At 36.2% G+C, this 22,211-nt stretch overlaps 1 protein-coding gene across 1 annotated transcript; it reads left to right on the top strand.

The window, feature by feature from the left end:
- Positions 1-15,518: 15,518 nt before the first annotated feature.
- LOC139871042 (uncharacterized) lies at positions 15,519-16,256 on the top strand. The gene has a single exon (XM_071858791.1). The coding sequence runs from the start codon at positions 15,519-15,521 to the stop codon at positions 16,254-16,256; it is 738 nt and encodes a 245-aa protein (XP_071714892.1).
- Positions 16,257-22,211: the final 5,955 nt, after the last annotated feature.

The raw sequence follows: 22,211 nt of genomic DNA, 5'->3' as shown, positions 1-22,211 counted from the left end.
CATTAATATAAAAATTTACATGTATTAATTTTATATCTATATGTAATGTTAATATATTAATGTTCATAATACTGATATTAATATTATTATTAATATTGATTTTAATGAAAGTACTATTAATATAGTAATTATATTTTCAACTTGTAATTACATTTCATATATTAATACCACAATTTATTATTTGTATCACATTTACTAATTACGTAATATACATTATACAATAACATATATTGAATATTTGTAAATATTGATAAATTTTATATGTATTATAATATGCATATAATAGTAATTATCTATAGAAATCATTTATTTAATATAAATTCATTTTAAGTACAAATTAATGATTTTATGTCTTATTTTACATATTTAATTTTACTGTTTAAGTACATATATATTTACAAACAATTGTTCGTGAATCGTCGGAAACAGTCGAAGGTCAATTGAATATATAACAACAGTTCAGAATTTTTGAGATTCAATAAGATAGATTTTGCTTATCATGTCAAAACCATATATAAAAATTAAGTTTAAATTTAGTCGAAAATTTTCAGGTCGTCACAGTTGCAAAAGATCAAGCCTTCTTTAGGGCCATCCAAGCAATATAAAATCTTAAATTGAGACAAATCCAGAGTTTCGATGGTTTGATTTGGCGCGGAGATCAGGATCTTCTTTCGAATCAATTCGACACCTAGCTGAAGATCATATTGAGAGGCACGTTTAATTCTTTCTTTCATAAACCTTCTTACCCTTTCGATTTCCATTTTGATAACCCAAGTCTTTCTTATTTTGTCCCTCAACTAATTGTATAGGAATAACACATCAACCGGTTTGAGTTCAATCAGATCATACTTCTAGAACGTGTACTCTAGGTCGTTTGAGCGAATCACTTTAAAAAATGGGGTAAACACTTTCCTTGATAATGACCTGCAGAACACACTGTTTATGACAATAATCGGATACTCTTTCTGATCCTCCATGTCAAACTCATCCCAGTTCTTATAAACCCGCCTTTGATAACGGTACATTATCAACTTGTCCTTATCATTAAGGAAATCATAGCACCCGATTGGCTTGAACCTTTCAGCTACTGGCAAGTGTTTAAGTTTATCGTTACTCACAAAGATCCTGTACGCTTGCTGTGACGACCCGGAAATTTTCGATCAAATTTAAACTTTAATCTTTATATTATTCCAACACGATAAGCAAAGTTTGTTAAGTTAAATCTCAAGAATTTTAAACTGTGTTCATACATTCATTATAACCTCGACCAAATTCCGACGATTCACGAACCGTTATATATAAATAGATATGTATATGTATATATATATATATATATATTATAACTTGAGAATATTAATAAAGTATTAAACGTATAATACTTTACACGAACGTATTTGTTTCAATATGATTTTCGACGAAATTAAAAAAATTTATATTAAATGATTGAATTATCAGAAACATTGAATTATGATTACAAGTCTCTGTTGCTGTTGAGAGGTCCACTATGATTTGAGAAAATCTATTCCTCTTAACGATATTCAGAATAATTTATAAAGCTATTTATAAATAAAAACAAAAAGTGTCATTTACGAAAGTTAGACAAAAGTTAGTGGAGAATTGGTTTCCATAATATTCTATTAATCTATTTTCAAACGTACAAAGACGTTTTCAGTTTAAAAAGAACTTTATTATTAAAACGTATATAACTTTTATAAATATCTAGAATCACTTTTGATAACTCACTACTTAACCAGTATAATAAATATAACGATATTTATATTTTATTTCATTAAATATATATAACGATTTAAATTAATATTATATATATTTATACGCGTATTATACATACATAGTTTTTATACTTTTACTATACTTTAACTTTACCTTTACTTTACTTTTATTTTACTTTAACTTTAATAATTCATACTTTAATAATTCACTTTAATAATTCATACTTTAATAATTCACTTTAATAATTCATACTTTAATAATTCACTTTAATAATTCACACTTTAATAATTCATACTTTAATAATTCACTTTAATAATTCACTTTAATAATTCATACTTTAATAATTCACTTTAATAATTCATACTTTAATAATTCATTTTAATAATTCAAAAATCTATTATAAATAGAATTCAATAGGTTTCATTATTTCATAGAAACTTGAAAATATATTTCTCTAAACTCTCTCAATCGAATTACATATATATATTTTCTTTGTATTATTTCAAGATATTATTAGTATACATAAAATACTACGACGGAGTTATACTCAAACGATTTCAAAATAAGTTTTCAAACGGGATAGAGCTAAGGAAATTATGGGTTATAGCTATGGAGGTTATGGGTATTGATCGAGGGTCTTGCTCGTGAGGTCAACCTAACGTTTATCATTTTCGTTGCGTCTACGTACTTTCCTGCAATATTGAATCACAATATTGATACGTTCGTGAATCTGAGACAAACCCTGCACTTGTTCAATGCCGTCATATACATAATTGCTACGAAATACAGTATTGTGAGTTTCATTTGCTCCCTTTTATATATATTTTTGGGACTGAGAATACATGCGCTGTTTTTATAAATGTTTTACGAAATAGGCACAAGTATTAAAACTAATTCTACGTGGGTTTAAACCAGAAATATACCCTTAGCTTGGTAACATTAAACTACTTGTCTATGTACGGTAGGCGCGAATCCTAAAGATAGATCTATTGGGCCTGACAAACCCCATCCTGACTATGGGATGCTTTAGTACTTCGAGGTTATTTTAAACACACCTGATCTGTGTACTTCAGAGGGTAAAACATGAACGTTAAGGCTTGTTACCGAGTGCCTACAACTTATAGAATACTTTTATACACTTGCGAGTGTACATATATTTATAAACGAAAATCTTGTGGTCTATTAATATATTGAAATGATTGTTATGATAAACCTATGAACTCACCAACCTTTTGGTTGACACTTTAAAGCATGTTTATTCTCAGGTATTAAAGAAATCTTCCGCTGTGCATTAGCTCATTTTAAGGATATTACTTGGAGTCATTCATGGCATATTTTGAAAGACGTTGCATTCGAGTCATTGAGTTCATCAAGATTATTATTAAGCCAATTATAGTTGGATGTATTATGAAATAGTGTGCATGCCGTCAACTTTCGTTGTAAAGAAAGTTTGTCTTTTAAAAACGAATGCAATGTTTGTAAAATGTATCATATAGAGGTCAAATACCTCGCGATGTAATCAACTATTGTGAATCGTTTATAATGTATATGAACGGATCCTTTCAGTTGGTATCAGAGCGGTGGTCTTAGCGAACTAGGTCTGCATTAGTGTGTCTAACTGATAGTCGTTAGGATGCATTAGTGAGTCTGGACTTCGACCGTGTCTGCATGTCAAAAGTTTTGCTCATCATTTTTGTCGAAAATTACCTGCTTATCATTCTTAGTCTAGACACATCTTATTGCATTGATTGCATGAATAGTGTATAGACAAAATTCATATCTTAGCGTATCTGCTAATTCATATCTTAGCGTATCTGTTACTGTAAACTTTGCCTGACATATTCCGTAAATTCCTCCGTAATCTACGAAACCTTTTGCTCTATATAATTAGAATACCACCCGATAGCCGGAAAATCATTTCATATCGAAAAATTCTTTATTCAATCGTACGAAATGGAATTCGTCATTAGTTCAAGTCCCTCGGATTCCGAAATGGAATCCCACTCAAGTTCCGAAAGCAGTGTAACCGGAATGGATCAACCAATTAGTCATCATCTATTCTGGATGAATTGGGGATGGGTTCGTAGCCTCCTTAATCATTGGAGACAAGAAGAAGGTGATCCCTTCCATCCACCACATTGCCCTCTTGGCGAAGAACCTGAAGCACTTACCGGCGAACCTATCCGAAACACCATTTTCTCTCTTATTTCTAGAGTATCTCGTCACGATTACATACTACACCAAATTCTAGATTTTATTTATCCGCTCGTCCAAACCGACAATCACCCCAGTGTAATAGAAGAAGTCAACGAGCTTCGCGCTCGGGTAGTGGCTTTGGAGAATATGGTGCAAAGGTTACAAACACCAGCAGCATAAACAGTACCACCATCAGCAACACCAACAGTACCATCACCACCATCACCAACAACATCCACATCCCACACCGCAACATCACAATCTGTATCTCAAACATCAACGTCATACGCCCTGTAAATATCCAGGAATATCAACAACAACAAACGATGAAGTATTAATTCATAAACTTCATTGAAGAGATATCTCTGCGGCAGTTATGTAATCTCCAAAATCTTAGAGATTATTTAATTCTGACCGTAAATCGGATGAGTGAACGGAGATGGTAGAGTAGAAACTTTGATCGAAAATGGTGTACGATTTACAAGCTAGAATTGTTTTACCAACAGCATCAACAGGACCGTTGCATCATCAACACAGTCAGTGCCGTCAATATCGTCAGAATCAACAGCACCTGTAACATCACAAACTCTGTCAGTTTAAGATTTATTGTGGACATCATTACGAATCAACAACAAATATATTGTATCAACGAGTTATGAAGTATTAACTCATTTCCAATCGAAAGATTTATATGTATATTTTATATGTATAAATTTTTAAACCATAATAAATCTTCCCGTACTAAGCTATTATGTGTGAATCTTAACTACTCAGTTAATTCATATTACAAATATGCAATGATGTACGTCCTTCGTCCGCAACTTAACCATCGTTAATTACAATCTCTGTCTCAATTCAATAAAAATCCAATTCATAATAAATCAAGTGTATTATTCGAATATATGTTTGATTTTACACTTTCATCATCGATGTACTCGAAACTTTTCAAATAACATCATTCGTACCTTGCGAAGTTCACAAGAATTTCACGAAAACCAACAAATAACAAAGTAATGATTCATAATTTCAATATTATTGAAGAAATACTTATGCAATTTATAAAGTTTTAGGGATTACTCAATTCTAGTTCCAACCATAAAACAAATGAGTTTAATTTAATATTAACTCATTAAATCTATATTACATCTAAAGAAAATATACACATATATTTTTATAAAGACTGTAATAAACTTCTTTTGTACAAAATATTAATTGTGAAAATTTTTTAACGGGTAGGTAATATCCGAGAGATATATAAATTCACAATTAATATATTACATTTTTCGAAACTGATTCAGCAATCATCAACTATACTCCCTACTTTCACAACAATATCCATTCTTTCATATAAATCAAAACAATCATACTCATTCAAATTCAATTACATATTCTGATTTTGAAATCGCATAATTCAATTCGAAATATAACCAGTATCATCACTCTTAGATTCCTATATCTTTCAAAGCTATACTTTGACTTCAAAACTGTGTTAGAACATCATATGTATTAACGATTACAATATGTGCTCAAACCCTACGAAATTCCTGAAGACACTTCAACTAAGGAACAATCGAGATGATGATCCAACCACATGTTACCCACAGTTATATACCTGAAAAACTCTCAAAACCCAAGTCTTAGTTCGATACGTATCCGTGTTAGACCCTTTGGCATTTACTAGCTAAAATAACTTTTCAATTCCGTTTCAAAATAGACAGTTTTGTCACAGCTCCAGCAAGTCAACTTCGACTTCTCAATCAAAACAGTCTTATTATAACCTCGATAGATACGTTGCCCTTTCGCCAACGTTACCGGGGGAATCGTTTATATTCACCACATTAGCAATAAACTTACCAACAACTTCACTGATATTTGACTTTCCAAAAAAAAAAAAAAAATCATTATAATTATCGAAACCCTATCATATACTCATTCGTACCTTATAACAAGAATTGCCATACCAATTATTGAGAATCAGCAATCAGTATTTTGAAACCTCGCAGCATGTCTACATCAACAATTACATATACACACAATGTCTACCTCCAAGACTTACATTCTTTGAATGAGAAATTTCTGAAAAACACCCTAAACTTCGAACTAGTTCTCGAAATTTTGAAAAATGCTGATGAAGCAACAAAAACTGTAAACGACCTTAACAGTAAAAAGTTGGATGATAAAGGATAGTATATTGGCAAAGCTCAGAAAAAGAGAAGCTTTGGAACTGGAAAACGGATTGAGCAAAGTATGAAGGAGGCTGTGGACAAATCACAAAGGCTGAACCTGCCTTCAAAGAATTTAAATGATTCAGTACTTGCTGAAGTCATTAACGAATACCTTGCTCCTGACTCTAAACCCCTGCGGACAATATCCTTCATCATCCTCTGATATTAGACATTCTAAGATATCATCGTATCTTTCATTATAAATATCATCCATACTTCTGAAGATATTTTTATAATTATTCTTATCTGAAATCATTTACCTCTTCGCGCTATCTATATTATATCATAAAAGAAACTATTTTAGTTTCTAAATTCTGAAACATTCAAGATTAAAATAGGAATATTCTTGAAGAAGTGTTGGGAGCTGAAGCATGAGTTAGTATAATATAATGACACTTGATCAACGTGATTATATTACAGTAATTCATGCTGAGTTTCTAAATGGAACATGATGATTCACAGATCATAACGTCATCATGTGCTATGTTACACGACTCTTGTATTCTCTTTGATCCCTAAATATCAAGAAAATATTTCTTGATGATTCGGCCTTTTTCGAGGTATTCTGGTAATTTGACAAGTCAAGATCGTGCCATTACAATTTCCTTCCTAGAACATTAACAATGTTCATTCTGAAATTTATATCTGCGAATTCTGGATCATTACAAGCGGTGCTTAATCGCAAGAAGAAGAAACGAAAGGACAAAGCTCCGAACTAGAAATGGGAGTATAAATCATAGCAAATAGAAGAGAGCATTAACTGTGGATGACAATGATTATAGAAGAAGCAAGGACTTTGAAATATAAGGGAAGATATAAAAACAACAACCCAGAAATCACAAACCGTATATATCAATGCATATAGCAATATAAAGACACGGGAGAACTAAAAACACTATAAAACCAAGAGTATAGTAGAAGTAAATAGATTCTTCTGGAGGCAGATGAAAAAGAAGAGCGACAGATATGAAAGTGAGGAGTATATCAAGAATCAGCACTGGATGAAGCATATTGACAAATACTTTAAAATATGAGTTGAGAAGGTGTGAGTTGTAAGAAAACAAATGAGGTGGATTTATAGTGAAATATCCGACAGAGAAATCAAAATGAATTATCGCATTAATTCGAAGAGGATCATAATTTCCTTAATCGCCGAATAATCAAATCCAATATAGATTACAAAGATTTTCTTTTCGGAGATCAATCGTGATGACGTCAAAAGATACGACGAATCACTATTATCTTATTTCATTCATTTACGATAACTTCACTAACACGCTTCGAGTAATCGAATTATTTTATCCATTCTTCTTGAACATGATAAAACTCTATAATCATTATAATAACATTCTCATTGTTAGTCATGACGACCTCTATCAAATTTCGGGGATGAAATTTCTTTAACGGGTAGGTACTGTGACGACCCGGAAATTTTCGATCAAATTTAAACTTTAATCTTTATATTATTCCAACACGATAAGCAAAGTTTGTTAAGTTAAATCTCAAGAATTTTAAACTGTGTTCATACATTCATTATAACCTCGACCAAATTCCGACGATTCACGAACCGTTATATATAAATAGATATGTATATGTATATATATATATATATATATTATAACTTGAGAATATTAATAAAGTATTAAATGTATAATACTTTACATGAACGTATTTGTTTCAATATGATTTTCGACGAAATTAAAAAAATTTATATTAAATGATTGAATTATCAGAAACATTGAATTATGATTACAAGTCTCTGTTGCTGTTGAGAGGTCCACTATGATTTGAGAAAATCTATTCCTCTTAACGATATTCAGAATAATTTATAAAGCTATTTATAAATAAAAACAAAAAGTGTCATTTACGAAAGTTAGACAAAAGTTAGTGGAGAATTGGTTTCCATAATATTCTATTAATCTATTTTCAAACGTACAAAGACGTTTTCAGTTTAAAAAGAACTTTATTATTAAAACGTATATAACTTTTATAAATATCTAGAATCACTTTTGATAACTCACTACTTAACCAGTATAATAAATATAACGATATTTATATTTTATTTCATTAAATATATATAACGATTTAAATTAATATTATATATATTTATACGCGTATTATACATACATAGTTTTTATACTTTTACTATACTTTAACTTTACCTTTACTTTACTTTTATTTTACTTTAACTTTAATAATTCATACTTTAATAATTCACTTTAATAATTCATATTTTAATAATTCACTTTAACAATTCATACTTTAATAATTCACTTTAATAATTCACACTTTAATAATTCATACTTTAATAATTCACTTTAATAATTCACTTTAATAATTCATACTTTAATAATTCACTTTAATAATTCATACTTTAATAATTCACTTTAATAATTCAAAAATCTATTATAAATAGAATTCAATAGGTTTCATTATTTCATAGAAACTTGAAAATATATTTCTCTAAACTCTCTCAATCGAATTACATATATATATTTTCTTTGTATTATTTCAAGATATTATTAGTATACATAAAATACTACGACGGAGTTATACTCAGACGATTTCAAAATAAGTTTTAAAACGGGATAGAGCTAAGGAAATTATGGGTTATAGCTATGGAGGTTATGGGTATTGATCGAGGGTATTGCTCGTGAGGTCAACCTAACGTTTATCATTTTCGTTGCGTCTACGTACTTTCCTGCAATATTGAATCACAATATTGATACGTTCGTGAATCTGAGACAAACCCTGCACTTGTTCAATGCCGTCATATACATAATTGCTACGAAATACAGTATTGTGAGTTTCATTTGCTCCCTTTTATATATATTTTTGGGACTGAGAATACATGCGCTGTTTTTATAAATGTTTTACGAAATAGGCACAAGTATTAAAACTAATTCTACGTAGGTTTAAACCAGAAATATACCCTTAGCTTGGTAACATTAAACTACTTGTCTATGTACGGTAGGCGCGAATCCTAAAGATAGATCTATTGGGCCTGACAAACCCCATCCTGACTATGGGATGCTTTAGTACTTCGAGGTTATTTTAAACACACCTGATCTGGTGTACTTCAGAGGGTAAAACATGAACGTTAAGGCTTGTTACCGAGTGCCTACAACTTATAGAATACTTTTATACACTTGCGAGTGTACATATATTTATAAACGAAAATCTTGTGGTCTATTAATATATTGAAATGATTGTTATGATAAACCTATGAACTCACCAACCTTTTGGTTGACACTTTAAAGCATGTTTATTCTCAGGTATTAAAGAAATCTTCCGCTGTGCATTAGCTCATTTTAAGGATATTACTTGGAGTCATTCATGGCATATTTTGAAAGACGTTGCATTCGAGTCATTGAGTTCATCAAGATTATTATTAAGCCAATTATAGTTGGATGTATTATGAAATAGTGTGCATGCCGTCAACTTTCATTGTAAAGAAAGTTTGTCTTTTAAAAACGAATGCAATGTTTGTAAAATGTATCATATAGAGGTCAAATACCTCGCGATGTAATCAACTATTGTGAATCGTTTATAATGTATATGAACGGATCCTTTCACTTGCTCTTCCAGCCAACAGCCCTGTAGTACCTCTTCAGATTGAGGTTCACCAATTTTGATTGGTAGTGCTCTATGTTTGTTGAATTCTCTATGTTGGGGATCAGATGACGTGGATTGTTCAGGAATCAGTTGAGTGGTAGGTTTGGGAAATCTAGGAGCGGGTTCATCGGTGTATTCTTGAGTGACAAAACGATCAAATTCATTGAGCTCTTCCTCATCAGGAGCTTCTAAGTTCACATAATTCTCTTTTGAGAATGCTCCTTCAATGGCAATAGTAGGTTAGCATTTCAGGTTTCTGAAGTACTCTTCTTCTTCTTCTTCTTCTTCAGATTTTGGAATGATAAGCTGCGGTGCAGATGTGATGATTGTTTCGGAATGTGAGGTGATGGATTCAATTTCGGGACTCGTGTACACCACCATAGCAAGAGTGGTTTCTACTGAGGTAACCATTGCTTCGGACATTTCAATTTTGGTTTCTACTTCTTCTTTGACATCAGCAAACATAACTTCATCAAAGTCATTTTCATCATCAGAGTTTATTGTAATCACATCATGTCCTTCGGGGGAAACTTCATATTCTTCTACTATGTACTCAATCCCTTCGACCATTCCTTCAGGCACATCAGAGTCATCGACAATTTCTTTCCCTTTCCTGGAAGAGCTGGGTGGAGTTTGTGTTTGACTGAGAGTTTGAGTGATATGCACAGTAGATCTTCCTCCGATATTCTCCCCCTCATATTGGCTGCCGGCATCGGGGTCATCATGTCACAGGGAGGAAGATAGTTGATCAACACGACACGGAATCGGTTCAAGTATAGGAGGATAATTCGGGATGAGTTGGAGAGAGTTGAGAAGACCAAGAATTGCTTTTCTGATCTAGTCATCCTTAGAAATATTGACTGAGAGAAGGTGAGCATGAAATTCATTCTCCCGTTGAAGATAAGTGAGGTTCGGTTGGTGAGTGACTGACTGAATGATTGGTAATGATGTCATGATAGGTAATGATACGCATATTCGCAAGACTATGCAGATTACGCATCCAAAGTCCAAAACCGCACGTAAATTATCTTGTCAGAGATATGACACGGGTATAGCCGCACTCTATGCGCCTATACCATCTGATGCGAGTTTTGTATACTTGCATAAGGGTCTAGTATATTCTAGAAAGACGTACGATATAATCAATTCGGATTCTTTTCCTTAAATAACGAAAGTTAGTTGGGAAGAGATGGCATTTAATTAAGGAAGGGATTCTATCAAAACCCTAATTCGTGAGCCTATAAATACATAGCTCATAAACCCTAAAAATATATTCGGTTACTCATACGTTACACTAGCATACATATCTTCATCGTACGAACAAGCTTCATACGATCTTCAATGTAAAGACTTTCATGTATGTCTTGAACTATAAAACCTTCATGTCTTTAGGCCACATAACCTCGTATGCTAGGTTGTTGGTGGACTCTCAAATCGACCACCCTGTCGGAATCGAAACGATACCAGTGTGGGTTATCCACGACTAAGTGTCGGAGGTAGAAATGTTGTTAGTCCTTAAACCCCACTATGCACTTAAGCGTAGGTTCACCTTGACCTCGTGAAAATATGCTTGATCATTTGGCGCCATCCATGGGACCGGTTATACGAAACAAATAAGATTGGAATTTATGTTGTATACGATTTATTATACGTATCTTTTTTCGTAAAACTTTTGTTTAATTAATCGGTCACTTTCATTTTTTCAGATTGTCAACAAGAATGGGTGGAGGAAGTAAGAGTGCCAAAAATTAGGGGTGATCGGATTCTCCTGTAAGTCCAGGGTTTCAAACACCTACGAAGACTATTACGAATACACCATCGACGCCACCTGCACCAGTCAAAGGCACGTCCATGCCTCCATCAACATCAAGCATTGGAACAGGATTAGTTGCATCAGAAACGGTCCTTACATAATCATCTAAGAGTTGGTGGAATTCTCCGGATGGAAGCATATTAGAAACAGGAACTAGCTTCAAACCATTCGAGGATCTGCCTCCAAAAAATCTGAGCTTCGGTTCTCCAAGCGAGACCATTCCACCAGGTTTCAAAGTTAAAACTACCTATGTGGGCACCATGCCCATCATCACTTCGGTGGAACTTGAAACTCCTATTGAAAGGGTTACCACCGAGAGCGCTCAAGAAAGAATCAGGCAGATGGGTCTGAGAAATCAAGATGGTTCATATATCAAGGGTCAACAACATATGCGTCTTCGCAACCTATCCCTAATGTTGCAACCAACCAATATAGCGGGCCGCAACATGTCATGACCCAGCCACATAGTTTTATATCCCGGTTGCAGCCGGTCGCGCCACCGCATTTGGCACCAGCTTTTAATGAACCAGCAAGGGTTCAAGAATTCATGAACAACTGGTTGGCGGTAATGTAAGGACAGAAAGCCAGGCAAAGTCTTGAGCTAGCTCTTACAACTGAAAAGTTTGTACCAGATATCGCAAATCATCCTTTTATAGTACCATCAGTGGTACCCTTAACGTTAGGAAGTTACGATGGACTGTCAGATCCAGATGATTTTTTGCAAAAATTTGAAGGAACCAATAGCACTGCAATAGCATGTCATATGCTACCAATAGTACTGCAAGGAGTAGCAAGAGAATGGTTCAATAATTTACTAGCGCAGAGCATCACAGGCTTTGCGGATCTGCGCTTAAGATTCTTATTAAATTTCCTCAACCTGCGCGCTCGCAAAAGAACACATGTTGAATGTCACGACATTAAACAAAAGCAAAAAGAAAGTTTGGGGGAAGTCATCGATAGGTACACCAAGGAAGTGGCGAAAATACAAGACCTCCCAAAAATTCAAAAGGTGTTCGGTTTTATACATTGCATAGACACCGATAGACATCTCTCTTTGTGGCAGCAGCTGTGCAGAAGAGTACCAGAAACTTTCGCGGAGGCTTTAAAAGAAACACATGATTATATGCGTGCGCAAGAAGATATAAAACAAAACCGCTGAAGCAACTCTTCGTACATGGACATTAATGAAGATTATTATCGAATGCAAGGATGAGCGTCAGAGCATGGCAAATGGTATAATAACAATGGGCCGTCCCGAAGCGGTAATTACAATAACGATAAATACCGCAAATTTAACAACAACAAAGGGGGAGGAAGTCAGAGGTACAAAAGTAATCACACCGACAACGTCGCATTAGTAAAAGACCTTACAAAAATGCCAAAAGAAATTCTGGCTACAGAGGCGGTGTGTAAAGACTTCGATCCACTGGTCCCTATGTCAAAATATGGGAATAGGGACAAAAGTTAGTTTTGTGACTTTCATGACGATTACGGTCACGAAACAAATGAATGTCGGCATCTAATCGAAAAGGTGGTTGCCGAACTTAAAAAGGGAAGATTACAACACTTGAAGAAAAGTGGAAAAGCATCAAGCGAGAAGCTGAAAGGAGAAAAAGAATATCCGTGGCAAAAGAAGAATGATGGAAGGGAAATGGATAAAACCATTAATATGGTAACCAGCGGACGAGTAAATCAGAGACGCAAGTTAGAATTATCTGAAGAGTGGGAAAACACTCCCATCATGTTCCCAGTCATAGCACAGGAAACTTCAGATGCACCCATCACAATTAAAGGATGCGCTAAAAGCTGCGGGTACATCGTAAAGCAATTACATATAGACACCGACTGCGGTGTTGATATAATGTACGAACATTTTTTCCGCTTGCTGCCAGGAGCGGTGAGAGCCAAGCTAATAGCTCCTAGCACCGCATTATCAGGATTTTCTGGGGAGTCTGCATGGCCAATTGGGATCATTGAATTAGAGCTAGAGCTAGTAAATGATGATAATAAGGAGTTGGTAAGAAGTACAATAATAGAATTTGTTATAGTAAGGTCTTACTCAAAGTATAATGCGCTCTTGGGACGCACAACTTTGCAAAAGCGGGGAGCTATCCCTTCCATAGTGCATGGCCTCATCAAGTTCCCAACACCATTAGGAATTGCAACGATAAGGTTAAAAAAACTCGATGTAAATGTTGCAGTCGTAGAACAAGTAGAAAAACAGCCAAGCGAGGCAGAACAGCTGCAAAGCTGCATGATTATCGCAAATCCGCGATATCCAGAGCAAAAAATCAAAATCGGCGGAGGATTATCCGATGAGACAAAGTTCAAGCTTCGTAACACATTAGCTTCTAATACGGATGTCTTTGCATGGAAAGAAGCAGACATGACTGGCGTACCAAGAGAAATTGCTGAGCATAAACCTAATGCAAATCCAAGTTTGACGCCAGTACGACAAAAGAAAAGCGGTATGGCACCGGAAAGAAGCGAATGGTTGAAAGCGGAGGTTGATAAGTTGGTCAAAGCAAATATATTATGAGAGGTAAGGTACCAAATGTGGGTAGCAAACCTGGTACTGGTAAAAAATCCTGATGGGTCGTGGCGTATGTGTGTCGACTTCACAGACATTAACAAAGCCTGTCCCAAAGATAATTATCCTCTACCCGAAATAGACAGGAAAGTCGAGTCGCTGGCAGGCTTTCGATATAAATGTTTTCTGGATGTGTACAAAGGATACCATCAGATACAGATGGCAGCAGATGATGAGGATAAAACTGCTCTTCACACAAGCGAGGGAATATACTGCTATACCAAGATGCCATTTGGTCTAAAGAATGCGGGAGCAACATACCAGCGCGTAATAGACAAGGCTTTCAAAGGTCAGATTGGCAGAAATTTGGAAGCGTATGTTGATGATTTGGGGATAAAAAGCATAACAGAACAAGGTTTGTTGGAAGATAGATTAGAAACGTTTGCATCGTTGAGAAAGATAAATATGAAGCTCAACCCGTCGAAGTGCAGTTTTGGAGAAGAGGAAGGAAAGTTTCTTGGTCATATAATAACTGAGCGCGGGATACGCGCAAATCCAAAGAAAATAGAGGCAATTGAAAATATGCCGTCACCCAGAAATAAAAAAGAAGTGCATAGTTTAATGAGTAAATTGGCGGCATTAACAAGGTTCTTATCAAAATCTGCAGAGCGATCGCTCCCCTTTTTCGGGACATTAAAAAACTCCTTAAAGAAAACGGATTTCAAATGGACAAAGGAGGCAGAAGTGGCATTTTCGGAAATGAAAAAGTTGTTAAAAGAGTTGCCAACAATGACTGCGCCGATTGCGGGAGAAACATTGATACTATACTTAGCAGCATCAAAAGAAGCAATAAGTTCAGTATTGATAGCAAACAGGGGACAGGTACACGCTTCAAATCAAAATCTAGTTGTTTCTTATTCAATAGTCATTTATCATATATATATTATGTTGTGCGGACAGGTACAAATGCCTGTATATTTTATTAGCAAAGCTTTAACAGGAAGAGAATTAAACTACCTTGCAATTGAAAAACTAGTTTATGCACTCGTGCATACGGCTAGACGCTTAAGGAGATATTTCCAACCGCATCCAATAATGGTCCTAACAGACCAGCCAATATAGCAGGTATGACAAAAAACAACGTATTGTCAAAAAACTTAAAATTGCTTAATAAATTCTAGCAAGTTTACATTCGCTAACACTTGTTGAGCAGGTGCTATATAAACCAGATAATTCTGGTCGCATGGCCAAATGGGCTATTGAATTGGGTGAGCATGAGATAAGCTTCTCACCAAGAAGTGCGGCAAAAGGGCAAGTCCTAGCAGATTACCTGGCTGAAACAGCCGGAGATATCGAAGTCTCGCATGAATCAAAAGAAATACCACCTCCGCCTGAGCAGTTGTGGGAAATGCACACAGACGGGGCTTCTGGTCCAGAAGGCGTAGGGGCAGGAATAGTCCTAAAAAGTTCAGAAGGAGAAGAATATACCTTTGCGCTGCGCTTTAGCTTCCCCGTAACAAAAAATGAAGCTGAGTATGAAGCATTGTTATCCGGAATGCGGGTAGCAAAATATCTGGTGGTAAAAGAGCTGTCTGTATATGTCAATTCGCAGTTAGTTGCAAACCAATTCAACGGGATAGATGAAGCACATGATGAATCGATGCAAAAATATCTGAAACTTGTGCAAGACCTTGCAGTAGACTTTGATTTATTCCAGATAACTCAGGTTTCAAGAACATTAAATAAAAAGGTGGATGCGCTCAGCAAGCTAGCCGCCTTAACATTCAACCATTTTAAGAAAGAAATTTGGGTCGAGGAAGTGAAAGTTAAATTCATTGACACAGACGGTGTATCTGTCGCAGTTGAGGAAGAGGAGCAGAGTTGGATGACACCGATAGTGGAATTTCTGAATAAAGGTGCATTGCCAATGGATTCAACAGAAGCGAGAAAGATTAAAATGAAAGCACCGATGTATTTGTTAGACAAAGGAATTCTATACAGAAAGACTTTCTTGGGACCCCATTTGTGGTGTCTTAATCCAACTCAAGCAGAGTCAATCATACGTGAAGTGCATGAGGGAATGTGCGCTTTGCACTCAGGGCACAAAACAGTGGCGTCCAAAATAATTCAACTCGGTTACTATTGACCGTCAATGTAAAGAGATGCCACGGAGGTAATACGCAAATGTCAGTCGTGTCAGCTGCACGCACCAGTAAGCAAAGCTCCGCGACATCCAATGATACCGGTCGCGTCTCCATGGCCATTCTGTAAATTGGCAATTGATATAGTGGGGTCATTCCCCGCAGGACCAGGAGGTGTAAAGTTTTTGGTAGTGGCCATTGATTATTTTACAAAGTGGGTAGAAGCCAAACCGCTGAAAACAATTTCGGGCAAACAAATCCGAAATTTTGTATGGGAAAACATCGCCTGTCGGTTTGGAATACCAAATGAAATAGTAAGTGACAATGGTACACAGTTTGAGGGTAATCCATTCAGAAATTTGTGCCAAGAGCTGAACATAAAGCAAACAGTCACATCAGTTGCACACCCCCAGGCGAACGGTCAGTGTGAGGTCACAAATCGGGATATCGTGTTAAGAATCAAAGCAAGGCTTGGATTGTGCCGAAGGGGTTGGATAGATGAACTGTCGAATGTACTGTGGGTGAACCGCACAACTCCAAAAGGTGCGACCAACGAAACACCTTTCAGTTTGGTATACGGGTCCGAGGCTGTAATACCCGCTATAATAAATGTGCCAACTATGCGCATAGCTTCATTCGATGAAAGTATCAATAGTGAAGAACTGCGTGAAAATCTAAACTTAGTTAAAGAACGCAGGGAAATGGCGGCCATAAAAGAAGCAATCAACAAACAAAGAATCGCAAGCTATTATAATAAGCACGTACAACAATTATCTTTCCAATTGGATGACTTGGTATGGCAAAAGAATGAAGCAACCAGAGCAGAAGACACGGGTAAACTCGAACCCAAATGGGAAGGACCATACAAGGTTATTAGCGTAAGTGATACAGGGGCGTATCGACTAGCAAGTTTAGATAGAAAAGCAATAAAATGCACCTGGCATGCGCAAACACTGAAACGGTGCTACATATGAAAAAAATACAGAGGGATTGACACCCCAAATAACTGTTTAAAGTTTATAATATGTAAAATTTCTATTTTCCATTGTAAACATGACAACTAAGTGTTGGTCAAGTGATATGTTTGAAATAAATTAAATCATGCAATTTAAGACAATAACTTGTGCATTTTCATATTTGTTGATTGCATGCCCCTTAAGCTGCACAAGGACACACTCTGAGTCTCAAGTGGCATAGTTTAGTTTGGTTACTAATACTATTATTAATGGTGACAGAAGTAAAACATTGGTTTGTTTCAAACGCTTGTACACCGCGCAAGACGGAGACTTGCATAGTCTAGACTTTAAAACACAAGTTTGGTTTACTTGCTTAAATAACCCGAACATTGGTGTGGCCGGAAGACTCTTGAGTGTAGACATTGGTTTGTCTATAGTACGGGTAAATTACATTGTATTGTATATGCGTACATACTTATAAATTTTTTTATAAAAGTCTTGAGTATAAACTTATAAGCATTGGTTTACTTACTTTTGCGTAAAACAATGGATTGTTAGCGCAAGAATAAAAAGATCATGAAATGATTGAAGGGTCGCTCCCCTCTTGAATTCATGGCATTTATTCTAAACATGAGTTATTGAATGCATAAAATTATAACGAATCATTATAACCGCCATAGTGATTTCATAAAAATGCAATACTTGCACTTTAACCAAAAGAGATATCGAATTATATTCAATCAAAGATAACAAATTACAGTTAGAAGATATAAAGTCAACCTCTTAGCATAAAAGCGGGACATGTGCCAAAATTTGACCTAATATACGATAAAAAGTAAAAAAGGGGGTGGCATTGGCTGGAACGTTTGCCCTACACTAAGAAGAGTATGCCATCCTCGCACGCAGTGATCAGATGCATACCCTGCTTTAAACATAAAATAAAAATATAATATAGGGATGTGAAACCTCCAAGATTGCAAGGTCCATCCCTCACTAGCAAAAAGCGCCACCCAAACATGGATAAATAATATCCATCCGGGGTAGCATAACAAACTCAATCGAGTTTGTCATTGATTATCTCCTGCGCGGAGATGGTAAGATCATTGATGAGAAATTGTAGACGGGGGATCGGAATTTGTTGAAGTCGGGCACAAGCTTCTTCACACTTTTCTTTGGCTCCGTAAGAGAGTAGCTCAGCAATATTTGGAGGAATCACGGGGGGTACATACAACTCCTGGCGAACAACATTCCAGAACAGAGTTCGCTCATACGCACGTGCGGCAACCATGGCTGCACCAAATTGCTGCTCGACAACTTTGAAGTCGAGAGCATGCTGGACAATGTTCGGTAAACCCTTTCGGAGAATGTCATACTTCGCCTTTATAGCATCGTGTTTCATGCCCCATGACTCCTGGGAAGCAATCCAGTCACTGAAGCTTTCATTTAAAAACACGACATGGCCTTCTGCTTCCTTCAGTTTCGCAGACAGAGACGCAATCTCAGACTCCATAAACCTTTTATCAGCAACATGTTGATCCTCCTCTTGCTGCCTTTTAAACATCAGAACATTGATCCGCTCTTCTGCCTGCACGTGCGCGGTTACCGCATCGGCGAGTTGGGCAGTTAGTTTTGCATTATCCTCTTGCAAAACATTTATCTTGGACGTCTCTGTTGATAAGGGTGGTGGGGGATGAGCAAGCGCCGTAGATTTAAGTTGCAAACGATTCAAATCATCGGCAAAGTTAAACAGCGTCGATTGCATGTCCATGTAAAGTTCTTCAGAAGGTGAAAGTGAGGAAAATTTCTGCATTAGTTGATGAAGGGCACATGATTGTAAAAACGATAACTGTTGTGCAAAAACTGGAAGAGGAACCTTTATGAACTCATTTACGTTCGGAATCAGTAAAGATGAATCATCAGGATTCGGGCATACACGCTTAGAGTGATTGGACACACCACTTGGACCTGCAAATATGATAAACATGGCGTATAAAAACTTAAAGCCAATATTTAAAAAAAAAAAAGTCAGACTGTCGAAAGTAATACCTTCATCATGTGACCTTTTGTGGTTACCCAAGATTCTGGCATCAGGAGTGTGGTATAGTGAAGGTATTGTGTCTGAGTGACTAACAGGAGAGCGAGAATGGCTACCGAAGTTGGTGGTAGGAATGGGTGCGTAAGATTCCAACTTCATCTACAATGTCAGAATCAGAACAACACATGAATGATACATAAAAAATGTAACTAGGGTTATATAGCGCAATGCAAAGTATGAGAGTATGAAATATACCTTTTTTGATCAAGAACAGGTCTTCAAAGAGAAGATGAAAAGGGTTGAATGATTTAAAAAGGAAAAGATCGTGAGATACGAAAAAGCCAATGTCCCATTTATAGAAGAAATATGGGAATCAAAAAGTAACAAGGGTATAATAAGAGCCATACAAGTGTATCAATCTTAAGCTAAACACTTTGTTAAGATGTCTGGTGCATGATAGCATCAACAGGCAGTTGCATAATTACAATCATTACCTTTTCAGAAAACAGTGACAGTTGTCACCTCGGGTGCAGGAAATGCAGCCGAAAAGACAGGTTGGTGACTGCACGCATACATTGCATTTAATGCTAATACAGTATCCGGTTACGCATATATACTTAAATAATCTTATGCACTGTTCGGTTATATTTGGAATCTAACTAGGATTTTTTAGCAAAATCATTAAGCATGCTAATTTGGATCAAGGGTGTTGTTATGGTTCATTACGAGTACATTTTCTTTCTAGTTCGACGTCATACACTAATTTTCATTGTATATAACATCGAACTGGGGGGACTTAATGATAAGCATATCCGCAAGACTATGCATATTACACATCCAAAGTCCTAAACCGCACGTAAATAGTCATGTCAGAGATATGACACGGGTATAGCCGCACTCTATGCGCCTATACCATCTGATGCGAGTTTTGTATACTTGCAAAAGGGTCTAGTATATTCTAGAAAGATGTACGCTATAATCAATTCAGATTCTTTTCCTTAAATAAAGAAAGTTAGTTGGGAAGAGATCGCATTTAATTAAGGAAGAGATTCTATCAAAACACTAATTCGTGAGCCTATAAATACATAGCTCATAAACCCTAAAAATATATTCTCTTACTCATACGTAACACTAGCATTCATATCTTCATCGTACGAACAAGCTTCATACGATCTTCAATGTAAAGACTTTCAGGTATGTCTTAAACTATAAAACCTTCATGTCTTTAGGCCACACAACCTCGTATGCTAGGTTGTTGGTGGACTCTCAAATTGGCCACCCTGTCAGAATCGAAATGATATCGGTGTGGGTTATCCACGACTAAGTGCCGGAGGTCCGAAAGTTGTTAGTCTTTAAACCCCACTATGCACTCAAGTGTAGGTTCACCTTGACCTCGTGAAAATAAGCTTGATAAATAGGTGGTGATAGTGGTGCTGGTGAAGCATTGAGATCAGGTGGTGGTGATGTGAATCGAGGTGGTGAGGGTTGTGTGGAAATTATTGGTGAAGATATGATGGGGCCCTGCATAGAAATGTTTGTGAAAACAGCCTGAGATTCTTGATGAAACTCAGTTTTCACCACTGTTGAGCTTGAAAGCTGGGCAGTGAGGCATGTTGGAACAGGACTTCCAATCGATTTTAGAGAGGCAATTTCCGAAGATTTGCATGTCTCTATGCTTGTTGTTGCAGTCTGAGCTATAGACACTGAACGTTCGGTATAGGACTGCACCAAATCCCTACGAGCACTAGACACATTTTCAAACTATTTTTGGTGAATCTCATCTAAAGTCGCCGACTCTAACTCATATGAAACAGATGTTTGCGCATCTGAGTTGCTTCCTAGTGTTCGTGGAGGGCTAACATTTTCTTTTTGCCCTATCTCACTCCCGATCTACACAACCTCTCTTGATTTTTCAGCCACGCCCTCATTACCATCCTTATCACTCCTATCAATATCATGTAGAACCTTCTAGAGTTGTTCAGAGGTTACTTTCTTTGGTTTAGATTTCTTTTTCGGCCTAGAATCACCCTCAATTTTTTCCCGTCAGACTTTCTTTTCATTGACCCTCGCTTACTAGACCCCTCACCAGGTGTCCTATCAGCTCCTTGGGTAGGTTCCCCGTGTGGTAGGGGATCCATAGGAGCTCATATCTCTCTTAAGTAGCTTATTATTCTTGAATCGTCTCTTGGTCCGAGATTTAGTAAATGAGTAGGTATGTGTTGAGCTTGTACATTCTTGGATCTTATTCTCTTTTTAATAAACGAGATACATTCTTGCTCCACAAGTGGTTCAATCCAATCTCTAGGGATAGGTTCGGAAGTTTTGTTGCTGTCATCAATAATGCTTGAAAGAATGTTTGCGTAGAATCTCTGAAATTGAATGTATGATAGGAGAGGTGCTAAGTGTATTTCTATCATGCGTTCCCAGATAACTTGGCCAAAATCTGCAGTTGGCAGGAACACGATTCCATAGAAGATTTTTAACAAGAAAATGGTGATGTGGTCGGATCCAGTCTGCATCGGGTTGAAACATCGGTTAACAAAAGTGTACAGCACTGCCCATCGTTATGCCATACGTTGTTTTTTGAACGCTCTTATCTTTGTGACCTCTCCATCGTATCCAAGTTGTTGTATGATAGCTAACATCTCATTTTCGGAAGGAAATTCATCATATTCAGCTCTTACGGGGATGCCTAAGAATCATCTCATGTCGGTTAGAGTGAAAGAAACTCTCCGATCAGGGTTTTGAGAGGCTAGAAAAGAAAAGTAGTCAGGAGCATCGTCAACAGATGGATGGTATGTCATGGTGTCCCGTATCAAGAGAAGCTGACGTTCAGAAGCATGCTCGAACTCAGTAAATATGTTGCACATCGGGTGGTTTAGTAAGATGGGGATCCAGTTGTCACATGGGGTGAGGACATCTTCATTGAAAAAGGCATTGTTCGACATTGCTGTTGTATCATGAGCATG

This window comes from Rutidosis leptorrhynchoides, chromosome 10 (genome assembly GCF_046630445.1).
Source record: "Rutidosis leptorrhynchoides isolate AG116_Rl617_1_P2 chromosome 10, CSIRO_AGI_Rlap_v1, whole genome shotgun sequence".
NCBI classification, from domain to species: Eukaryota; Viridiplantae; Streptophyta; class Magnoliopsida; order Asterales; family Asteraceae; genus Rutidosis; species Rutidosis leptorrhynchoides.
This window is presented reverse-complemented; position numbering and strand designations above follow the sequence as displayed.